The sequence below is a fragment of the Haliotis rufescens genome, unplaced genomic scaffold (assembly GCF_023055435.1).
Source record: "Haliotis rufescens isolate VD_foot unplaced genomic scaffold, xgHalRufe1.0.p SCAF_2, whole genome shotgun sequence".
Taxonomy (NCBI): domain Eukaryota; kingdom Metazoa; phylum Mollusca; class Gastropoda; order Lepetellida; family Haliotidae; genus Haliotis; species Haliotis rufescens.
In genome coordinates, this window is record NW_025963890.1 from 40,108,465 (window position 1) to 40,120,778 (window position 12,314).

General features: G+C 40.4%; 1 protein-coding gene across 2 annotated transcripts in view; it reads left to right on the forward strand.

The window, feature by feature from the left end:
- Positions 1-10,506, forward strand: part of LOC124114469 (tyrosine-protein kinase SRK2-like) — a 35,626-nt gene extending 25,120 nt beyond the window's left edge. For both annotated transcript variants that reach the window (XM_046475038.2, XM_046475039.2), the window contains exons 8-11: positions 736-995; positions 5,329-5,485; positions 6,692-6,823; positions 7,526-10,506. In XM_046475038.2, the coding sequence (XP_046330994.2) occupies positions 736-995; positions 5,329-5,485; positions 6,692-6,823; positions 7,526-7,743 (767 nt within the window). In that variant the 3' untranslated portion in view covers positions 7,744-10,506. The remainder of the gene's footprint in view (positions 1-735; positions 996-5,328; positions 5,486-6,691; positions 6,824-7,525) is intronic.
- Positions 10,507-12,314: the final 1,808 nt, after the last annotated feature.

Sequence of the window (12,314 nt, forward strand, 5' to 3'; positions counted from 1 at the left end):
GGTTCGAATCCTGGTTCGCCCCGATTATGTTTCTAGGTTTGTCAGCACCATACTCGTGCTCGTGGGTTTCACCGAAATGGTAAACATCTAAGACCTGCTTCACTTCGGGCTTTCCTCCCACATAAAACTGACACGCCGTGATATAACTGGAATACTTTTGAAAGCGGCGTTAAACCCAGCTCACTCACTCACTTAAACTGACTGGCTAGGGGTCAATATATTTGGCAGTAAACAAAAGCGACAAAACGGTTCCATAATCATAAATAAACACTGCTAAAATCAGAGTCCATTGTACGATTCCAACTTTATTATTAGCCGACATAGACAGGCATTAACAAAACACTGTTTTTTTCGATTTCCCTGCATGTATACATTCTCAATTAAAATAATATACGACGTCTTTGATTCACTGAAAGGTACAAAACAGATGGTATTGAAAAAATGCCTTTGTGTCAAGTATAAACTCAGAATACATATCTGCCCACAGGAAGTTTACATCCGTGATGTGTATTTCTGACTTGTCAAGCGCATGAAACATGCGCCCCTGCAATTACTTCCGAACATACAGTAATGATTGAGTTGGATTTTACCAATATCTCTGCGAGAGTCACCAACAATGTGTTTTACACTTTGTACCTTTGTGGGAAATCGCACCGGGTTAGCACCTGGAACTAGCGCTTTACCAACTACATTAGTCAATTGAAAATGAATGTTCATGTACCCGACTTATTCTAGGGGTACTGCGGAATGTGATCGACGTTGCCGTGAAGACCCTCAAACCTGGCACCATGTCCCCGGAAGCCTTCATGGCCGAGGCGAAGATCATGCACAAGCTGCGCCACACCAAGCTGGTCCAGCTGATAGCTGTCTGCACCGAGGAGGAACCCATCCTCATCATGACGGAGCTGATGGCCAATGGCGCCCTGCTGGACTACATCAGGAAGGACGAGGGCAGGCTGGTCCGTTTCCCCACCGTCATCGACATGGCCTCCCAGGTGGGTAGGAGGGCATCGTATGAGGCAACCAGTGTGCTGCTTATAATGTCTGCTGATTCCTATTGTGGGCCTGGCTTTTGGTTTGGTTTGGTTTGGTTTGGTTTGGTTTGTTGTTTAACGCCGCACTCGGCAATATTCGAGTTATATGACGGCGGTCTGTAAATAATTGAGTTTGGACCATACAATACAGTCATTAATGTCATGAGTATCGATCCACGCAATTGGGATCGATGACATGCATCAACCAAATCAGTGAGTCTGACCACCCAATCCCGTTAGTCGCCTCTAACGACAAGCATAGTCGCCTTTTTCGGCAAGCATGGGTTGCTGAAGACCTATTCTACCCCGTAACCACCTGGCATCATGTTGGATAACCACGCGTACCTTGGACGTGTCGATTGTATTGATATTGGGCTGGCATCATGTCAGGTAACCAAGGGTACCATCAACGTGGATTCTTATAGTAATAAAACTGGCATCATATTAGAAAGCCAAGCTAACTAACCTGATGATTCGTATATGCGGAAACACTTTGAATATTCGAATTTTGATAATATTTGGCAATAAGGCCACAGATATCATTTAAGTTGTTCTGGTAATTTATGATTGTGATAATCAAACATAACAATAACGTACGGGTTCGAATCTCATTTGATGTGTTTGGTAATGGACTTCAGTAGAAAACACATATTTACATATTTCGAGTTAAAGCTGATTATGTGTTTACAAAGTGTTTCAATTCAGTTACACAACCAAGCATACTTTTAATGTCCGTTGTTTCCAATATTTATATTTCCTCCAGAAATTAAGATTTTGCTATTAATAAATATATCACCAGCTGGTTCGATCAATTCTCAGCCGAATATTTGCTTGATATGAATTATATCACGCCACTAGTACTCCAACTGATCCATTCTATCGAATGGTCAAACACATCTACCAAACTTGTCTGTTGTAACTCTCCTTCACAGTACAAATCTACGACACTTTGTAACATGAAACATCTCTTGTCTACTGCTGTGAATCTGAAACGGTTCAATTAAGCTTGCAAGAGAAGGGTTCAAAAGGTTTTGAAATTTTTGCAGAATCCCATACTAATATGGCCAAAGAATAAGTAACCCTATAAATCCTTGACTTTTGTCTGTCAAAATGATGCAGGGTCCACAAGATAATACTTCTTTACTTGATATAATTTATTACCTCATTGAGACAACGATATGTTGTTTACTTTTTATATTTTTATCAACGAGATGCCAGGCTTTAATGCCATCAATCAATTTATTTCGTATAAAGCCTAGGGCCCACGTACAAAGTAAAATAAACATTTATTATAACATGGAGTGATCAAACATGCTAGAAATGTGTTGTCATAGGTATGATGCTTATGCATCTCTAAAATAGCTAGAAGAGTTCGTTTGCGTTGATAAATTATTACGATGCAAGTTTCAATAATGTATTTTTTATCAATGTACACAGTAAAGTTGTATAGAATAAGTCATGATATGCCTGACATTCATATAGAAAATGAAATTCATTTTTAACAATGTTTTCACTACATATTACACAAATCCGACATTGTCTGGGAACCTCTTCCCGTATTCCAGTATTTTCATGTAAAGGTAAATCACCAAGTCGTAATGCGGTGAATCTGCGCCGTGACTCTTTAGATTACATATTTAACAGATAAGGTTCAATACAAAAGCAATGCTAATATTGTGATACATATCGAGGGAAGAACAGCTTTGGACGTCAGGGAAGATAGACGGCACTTAACAATCATTTATCCATCAGTACAATTCGTTGAGCTGCTTTATTTACCAACTCCCTGGGATTCCCAGACAAATCCAATTCCAAAACTGAACAGAATATTTTTAACATAATAAACCCAAGTCACCACCCCCCCCCCCAACTTGATCTTAATGACACAACATAAAATAGCATTGTTTTTGGTATCTATCCTCCTACAGTTCCAGGAGGTTAAACCAATATTTTACATTTGTACATTTATTACTTATACCCATTACATTCTTGCAAAACATCACATAAAACTGTTCCACAACTGCCCATTTCTGAAGCATTTAGATGCATACAGAGCAATAGGCTCTATGTGAACATCAAACATTCTAAATAGAACTAAAGGAGATATATTCAGAAGTCAAGTGAAGACAGTGCCTTATTGGCCTTTTAAACGAGAAATTGAACTGCAAATAATTATATTATGTTGAAATGTTTAACCTTCTATCTCCAAAATACCAAGATTCATGTTTCCTTAACGTACCACCCTTTCCGAACACCAACGCTTCCGTTTTATTAAATTGATAGTTAAACCCCTTTTTGTCAAAATTGAGCAAGAGTGTTAATCTTTCTCTGCAAACTGATGACAGAATAAGCATTCAAACAAAGATCGTCTGCATATAATAACAAATATATTTCCATAAACTCTAGACCAATAAATACACCTTTGTCGCCACATTGCTCGATGTGACTGTGCAACTGATGAACAAATAATGAAAAGAGAAACGGACTTAAAATGCATCCTTGACGTACCCCCCTGAGAGAGTCGGGTTCTGAAATAGTAGATCTTGATAATTTAACACTTGCTTTGGTTTATCAATACATTTTCCTCAAGATATAACATATAACCATGGATATTACTTGATAACATGACATATCAAAGAAGATCTCAAATGGCTTTATGGAAATCAACAACTATAAAATATAACGACCTTTAGATTTAGACATAATACTTCGCAATGTAAAAATGTCAACAATGGTTGAATATCTTTGTCGAAAACCTCCCTGACATTCAGGGTACATATCAAACCACTCAACAAAATGATTCAAACGATTATTTAAAATACAAGTAAGTACTTTACCACACCATGGGGGATATTCCACTATAATTGTTTACACCATGAAGGTTAATATTGTAATGGAAATAGTATACTTCTGGACCATTAAGGAGGGGAGTTTATGGATGGCAACTTCTTTATTATGAGGAACACAGCGTTACGGAGTATACACTTACTCCTTCATCAGGTGAAATCATGGATCACTTCCTTATGTGTATCACTTCTAAATGCCTTTCAAAGACTTCTGGGCCATTGCCCGGGAAAACTACCTTACATGTATTTCAAAATATAATTAAATAATTTACATAGATAGGAGGAAAGGACATACCAATTATATCTCAACATCTCTAGCAGTGCGCCACCAACACCAGGACTTTTCTTAAATTTAAGTTCACTGAACGAGGATTCAGCCTCTATCAAACTTATGTCCCTGTTTAAAACGTTATTAAAGTCATCATTATAACAGACATCACCACTAGTGGTTCGTGAGCAGCAATTAAACTCCTAACTCCCAAAGCTAAGAAAGTCATTCTCAATTGTGTCCTGAATATTCAATACAGTCGTAGACCGCCTCCGTGGTCTTGTGGTAGAGCGTCCGCCCGGAGAGCGGAAGGTCCAGGGTTCGATCCCGGGCCGCGTCATACAAAAAGACGTTAAAAGATTGTACTCGTTGTTACCCTGTCTGGCGCTCGGCATTAAGGGGCTAAAACGAGGACTGGTCGGCTCGGAGTCGGTATACTGTGTCTGAGTGGGGTATTCATGTTAAACTGCGGCATGGTATCTCAGTGAGCTAGCACTATAAATCGGCATCAGTCCGGACTAGTACAAGCAGCCACACACACACATACACGTGCATGCACGTCGCTATATAAGTGCAATAATCTTGGACGCGACGTTAAACCCCATTTCACCTCACCAATACAGTCGTAACACAGACAATCTAATCTGAAGGATCGATTGAAGGCACCATCACAGTTGACTGGCGACTAAAGTGCCCGACATGGGACCAGAAAGTCTTTGTATTATTACTTTTAGAACAATCTGCTAGAATGTCACAGTCACATTTTCATGAAATAGTTCTCTTCTATGACGACATTCTTCTCGAAACTTTTGCGAACTTTGTGGAATTGTCTTGTGTACCGATGTTCACCATGTTCACTTATCTAAAAGTTCATACTTCACTACAGTGAACTATAACGAACACGCTTATAACGAACTGACCGATATAACGAACTTATTTTTAGTCCCGGCCATTTGTTGTACATATGCTGTATATATGCTTATAACGAACTACATGTACGGTTATAACGAATTAGTGGTCCCTTTGAGTTCGTTATAACCGTAGTTTACTGTATCTTCAAATTTTCATGGTCTCACTTGAGGCAAAGTTTACATCAGTTCTTCCTTATGGTGGATTAGGAGATACTGAGACAAGCATTCTCTGTTTTTCTTCTGACGGGCTTTTCATTTTATGTGGCCAGATTGCAGACGGAATGGCTTTCTTGGAGAAGGAGAACTTTGTCCACAGAGATCTCCGTGCTGCTAACATCCTCGTTGGGGAGAACAATGAGGTCAAGGTTGCTGACTTCGGTCTGGCGAGAATTCTCCAAGATGAGGATATTTATGAGGCCACAGAGAGTAAGTAAACAACGTAAATACCACTTGCACTGATGGAATTATTTCATTACAGACCATTCAAACAAGGCAGTTGCAAATTCAATTATTCACCCGAAAAAAAACCACGGATACAAGTCAGAATAGGGAATTGAATCGAACATCATATTTGTCACAGGAAAAGACCTTCACATGCCTACCATAAAACTCCATTGTACCTCAAATGTGAAATGTAGACTGCAGCTGCAGGAATATTGCTTAATATGAAGGGGTGAGTGAGTGAGTTTGGTTTTACGCCGCTTTTAGCAATATTCCAGCAATATCACGGCGGGGGACACCAGAAATGGGCTTCAACAATTGTACCCATGTCGGGAATCGAACTCGGGTCTTCGGCGTGACGAGCGAACGCTTTAACCACTAGGCTACCCGACCGCCCCTAATATGAAGGGAAAGTTGACTATTAGAAAATTGAAGTCATCCTCAAAACACTTTACCTCGCCGACAGACCCATGAAGATCCTCAAACAATAAGAACAAACGTGATTATTCATGCAAATTGGTTGATGCATGTCATCGTATCCCAATTACGTGGATCGATGCTCATGATGCCAATCACTGGATTGTCTTGTTCAGACTTGATTATTTGGAGACTGCTGTCCTATAGCTCGAATATTGCGGCGTTACACAACAAACATACACAAATAACCTCTCCGGAACGTGAAATATGGCTTGATCCCCTAAATGACACTGTTTAATGTGAGAAATTTCCATTATGAACTTTATTTGTTTTTGAGACATGCCACTTATTCCTCAACGACTGACTGAAACAGTGTACATAAAGTTATAAGGATCTGTCCATCCATCCACATTATGCGGCTGCCCTTCGTCACCCATCGTTTCTCCCTTAAGACGACATGACACATGATGAGACTTGTTTATCAAGAGGAGAACAAAAAATGTAAAACAATTGCGAACCGTCGGGGCCAATCAACTACAATCAGTCGTACTATGCTTACGTGCTCGCACAGAGAACCCGACTATCGTCCAACGTTCTCGTATCTACGTGATGTTTTTGACGACTGCATGGTGTCAACTGAAAATATGTACAACGGGATAGCAGCCATTTGATGACGCCTTGTCACCCCTACAAAAACAATAGACTAGGCCAAATAGAGGTTGTCAGTTTATGTTATGTTTTCATTTGGAATGTGATATATAATGTACTTTCCAGATACAAAATTCCCCATCAAGTGGACAGCACCAGAAGCTGCTCTGGACAGAAAGTTCTCTGTCAAGTCGGACGTGTGGTCATTTGGTGTCCTCCTGTACGAGCTGGTCACCTTCGGGAGAGTTCCCTACCCTGGTGAGTGTTGCCTACCCTGGTGAGTGTTGCCTACCCTGGTGAGTGTTGCCTACCCTGGTGAGTGTTCCCTACCCTGATGAGTGTTCCCTGCCCTGGTGAGTGTTCCCTACCCTGATGAGTGTTCCCTGCCCTGGTGAGTGTTCCCTACCCTGGTGAGTGTTCCCTACCCTGGTGCGTGTTCCCTACCCCGGTGAGTGTTCCCTACCCTGGTGAGTGTTGTCTACCCCGGTGAGCGTTGCCTACCCTGATGAGTGTTCCCTGCCCTGGTGAGTGTTCCCTACCCTGATGAGTGGTCCCTACCCTGGTGAGTGTTCCCTACCCTGGTGAGTGTTCCCTACCCTGGTGAGTGTTCCCTGCCCTGGTGAGTGTTCCCTACCCTGGTGAGTGTTCCCTACCCCAGTGATTGGTCCCTACTCAGGTGAGAGGTCCCTACTCTGGTGAATGTTCCCTACCCTGGTGAGAGGTCTCTACCCTGGTGAGTGTTCCCTGCCCTGGTGAGAGGTCCCTACTCTGATGAGTGTTCCCTACCCTGGTGAGTGTTCCCTACTCTGATGAGTGTTCCCTACCCTGGTGGGTGTTACCTACTCTGGTGAGTGTTCCCTTAACTATCCCATCGCCCCGTATATGACAGTTACAACCGTATCATAGGCTACAGCCTGAAATGATTTGCCTTCGATGATTTGATACATTCACATTCCGTAGGTATGGGCGGTTCGGAGGTCCTTCACAAGGTTGATAAAGGCTACCGGATGCCCAAACCCTCGGGGCCAATCAGCTACGATGATTCGTACTATGACGTCATGCTCACGTGCTGGAACAGGAAACCCGAGGATCGTCCAACGTTCGCGTATCTGCATGATGTGTTTGACGACTTCATCGTGTCAACTGAAAACAGCTACAACGAGACAGCAGCCATGTGATGACGCCCTGTCACCCCTACAAAAAACAATAGACTATGCCAGAAGGAACGATAATCCATATGCAATATGGCTATGGAGAGATTTGATTGGTGCGCGCATATGTTATTAACCAATCAGAAGGTTCAGGGAGACAACATGCTTTGAAATCAGCCATGACAAGCAGCAAAAGCACATCCATTGTTAGATTATTTTGTGTTAGTTTGTTTTAAAGTATTACACCGTCTGTATTTAGGTGTTTTTTTATGTTTGTATCACTTGGGTAATTTATCAAATCATTCTTATATATCAGACATATTGTAATAATACCATACGATAAAGGTCAGAATAATAGCTGTAACGGTGTAACACTGGTTAAGAGAAACAGTTCTATCTTGTCAAATCATGTCGGACAAGCAATCCGAAGGGAAACTACCCACTCCACTCATCTGTCCCGTACGTCATCTCATCTTCCCGAGGCAAGGGAGTTAACTGACTGAAGTCCAATTTCCACCAGTGTCTATTTCGAAATATGTCCCTTTTATGTCCTTCCTATTGACCAATCTGATTCCAGCTATAATATTGCCTGCATTTGCTTCAAACAGGATGGTGGCCCCCAGTAAGGACGATTTGATCGATAATCAAGATCTATATTGTTACTAAACTGGCCTTACCTTACGAAGAACATCAGATTACTTGAGCGCCTTGATTATGAAAAGATTAGGAAAGTATCTTTCGACACCAAGTTGCTAAACCTGCAATCGACGTAACTCTGCACGAGAGATTACGAAGCGGGTGTCGATTTTGATTGGACTATGCATAGACTCGTTAGTGCAACCAAAATATAATTTCATATTTCCTGCCAAGTTCGTCAAGGGTGGAAACTGGACTTTTATAGTCGCAAAACTCCCTTGCCTCGGGAAGATGGCGTCTTCGAGGCTAGCGTTTGGAAGGATCCGTATTGGAAATGGGTTCATTAGAGGTTGTTACCCTTGCACAAAACCGAATAATCAACAAAGTCATGTTGTAGGAACTATGTGTGGACACCGTTGCTGTTCGGGTTACAAAATATGATCAGTGAAAGAAGGGAGATAAGTCGTTCCGTCTGTAGTTACCTCCCCTGCGGTAGTGCAGATTAACTATTGACGACATTATGTGTCGACAACTCTTCTTACCCTATGAATAGGGGCCCGGATTAGATTGGATCCTGGGAATCTTTTCCTTGCCCAAGAGTCGACTAATGTGAGTCGGTTGGTCAGGCGTGGTGAGTTGGTTGATTACCTACCATCGTATCTCAATGGTGCTGAACGTAGTTTGCATATGAACTACTATTTTTTAGGTTCGGAATCGAAAATATACTACTCAAAAGCAGTTAAAGAACACCCGGTTTTTTTCACATGGCTATAGTTAGTCTGTCATGGCCATGACATGGTAACTGTAGTCAAATGAAAACAAATCGGGTATATATGTCTTGGATGCCTCAGTCGTTGAAATCTACCAAAAAAACCACGCCTCCTAATGTATTCCGCATCAGTGACAAAAATGATGTCCGATGCTGTATGTGTCCTTGTTTTTTCAGGCGAACAATTGACTTGCCTTTGCATGTATTTGTGACGTGTGCCACCGGTGGGGCAGGATACGCTAAGTTTTTCGCGAACACCTGTTATCATTACTATTTGATAGTAGTTCATAAACACATGCTCATGATATATTCGGAATCGTACAATCGACGAGATTTCTACTGGGTATGGAAAGGGTTTTGTCGCGTTATCCCAGAACGAGGCTGCCATTATCGAAATAGGTTCTTCGTCACTGGGTTTTTCTAAACATGATGGTACTTATAAAACTGGAGTCGTGTGCAGAAACGGAATTCAATTGTGACGTTTTTGGTCACGTGTTACTTTAGGTCTTCCAGCCTTTGTTTATTGATTGATGGGTTCCTTTAAAGTCTCTCCATATTTCGGCTTCCATTCAACTTTCTAACAGTCCGATTATGCACCCGAATCCGACCATCAGTTGGAACAAAAACAGTGGAACCAGACTGAGTATTCATACTGTTATCAATGCTATGTGGTAGACAAAGCCAAGAGTAAATAATCCACTATTAGTTGTCGGAGATAATCATCAAACTATCTAGCTGAAGCTTTCAGATTTAAAAAAAATAAAATCATTTCAATATGACAGACAATACCTTTATTCCATGCTCTCAAAACCACTTGCATTGATACATCTAGCGACCGATACTTTGTTTATGTCACGTTCAAGTTCGACGTTTTTGTTCAGGTTTAAACGTTTTAGGCCAATAAGCTTCGATGCATCTAGCCTGAATTTAGTCTGTAAATATGTTGAAGAAATAATATATTGACATTATGTTTTAAAATATTGATGAAAATATATTTGTTATTCAAGCTTTGTAAATAAATGTATGAAAATGAAACTTTGTTGTTGATCATGTGTGTGGTAAATAAGTGCAGATTAACTGTTGACGTCATTATGTGTCGACAACTCTTTTTACCCCATGAACAGGGGCCCGGATTAGAATGGATCCTGGGAATCTTTTCCTTGCCCAAGAGTCGACTAATGTGAGTCGGTTGGTCAGGCGTGGTGAGTTGGTTGATTACCTACCATCGTACCTCAATGGTGCTGAACGTAGTTTGCAATATGAACTACTATTTTTTAGGTTCGGAATCGAAAATATACTACTCAAAAGCAGTTAAAGAACACCCGGTTTTTTCACATGGCTATAGTTAGTCTGTCATGGCCATGACATAGTAACTGTAGTCAAATGAAAACAAATCGGGTATATATGTCTTGGATGCCTCAGTCGTTGAAATCTACCAAAAAAGCTACGCCTCCTAACGTATTCCTAAAAGGTTAATTGTATAGTTAATTCACAGTAAGTCAGCTTGGTAGAAGGACGTTAATGATTTGTAGGGTTACAGGAGTCAAATAGTTCCTTTCAATTAGATTATGGAATAGTAGGAAACATACACCCGACTCGGCTTTTAGCAGAGCTTTCTTATGAATGGAGATCCCACCACAATATGGTTTTGGATGATAATTCCCTAAAACATAATATAATAAGGTTGAATTAGTAATATACAATTACAAGAATCTATAATTAAACAAACACATTGCGTGAATTTAAGCATATATTATCAGAACAACCATCAGTTTTATATTCAAATCTGACGCATCAGTGACAAAAATGATGTCCGATTCTGTAGGTGTCCGTGTTTTTTTCAGGCGAACAATTGACTTGCCTTTGCATGTATTTGTGACGTGTGCCACCGGTGGGGCAGGATACGCTCAGTTTTTCGCGAACACCTGTTATTATAACTATTTGATAGTAGTTCATAAACACATGCTCATGATATATTCGGAATCGTACAATCAACGAAATTTCTACAGGGTATGGAAAGGGTTTTGTCGCGTTATCCCATGCAGTACGAGGCTGCCATTATCGAAATAGTTTCTTCGTCACTGGGTTTTTCTAAACATGATGGTACTTATAAAACTGGAGTCGTGTGCAGAAACGGAATTCCATTGTGACGTTTTTGGCCACGTGTTACTTTAGGTCTTCCAGCCTTTGTTTATTGATCGATGGTTTCCTTTAAAGTCTCTCCATAATTCGGCTTCCATTCAACTTTCTAACAGTCAGGTTATGCACCCGAATCCAACCATCAGTTGGAACAAAAACAGTGGAACCAGACTGAGTATTCATACTGTTATCAATGCTATGTGGTAGACAAAGCCAAGAGTAAATAATCCACCATTTGTTTTCGGAGATAATCATCAAACTATCTAGCTGAAGCTTTCAGATTTAGAAAAAATTATCATTTCAATATGACAGACAATACCTTTATTCCATGCTCTCAAAACCACATGCATTGATATATTGAGGGTGATCTAGCGACTGATACTTTGTTTATGTCACGTTCAAGTTCGACGTTTTTGTTCAGGTTTAAACGTTTTAGGCCAATAAGCTTCGATGCATCTAGCCTGAATTTAGTCTGTAAATATGTTGAAGAAATAATATATTGACGTCATGTTTTAAAATATTGATGAAAATATATTTGTTATTCAAGCTTTGTAAATAAATGTATGAAAATGAAACTTTGTTGTTGATCATTTGTGTGGTAAGTTTGTCGTTGGTATAGATGAAATCTCTTGCCTGAATAATTTTCTCATCACTTGATGGTTGAGTACAGTGGGAGTCTTGGGATGAAGATGTCGATGGACACGATTCATTTTCTGACGGATCAAGTCGGGATCGGATACGCCTAGTTGGTTGTGCTAAATAACATTTTGGTTTAATTTCACTTTCTTATGCATTGCTTTTGAAATAAAACACTTTTGGCATTAAGTACTCCAAATACGTTCAGACAGTCTCTGATTTCTGGTAGGAAACCATCATTTAATTCATATTGTAAACCTATAGAAAGTGTGTTCTGTGTTGTGATTGGCTAATTTGGGTCACATGACCAAATGTCAAAGGGTGAAAATATGATTTGCATTCCCTGAAGCAAGCGACCGAACCACTGTGTAGGAATACATAATTACTCAGCATTTTTTGCTTACTAATTAACAATGGA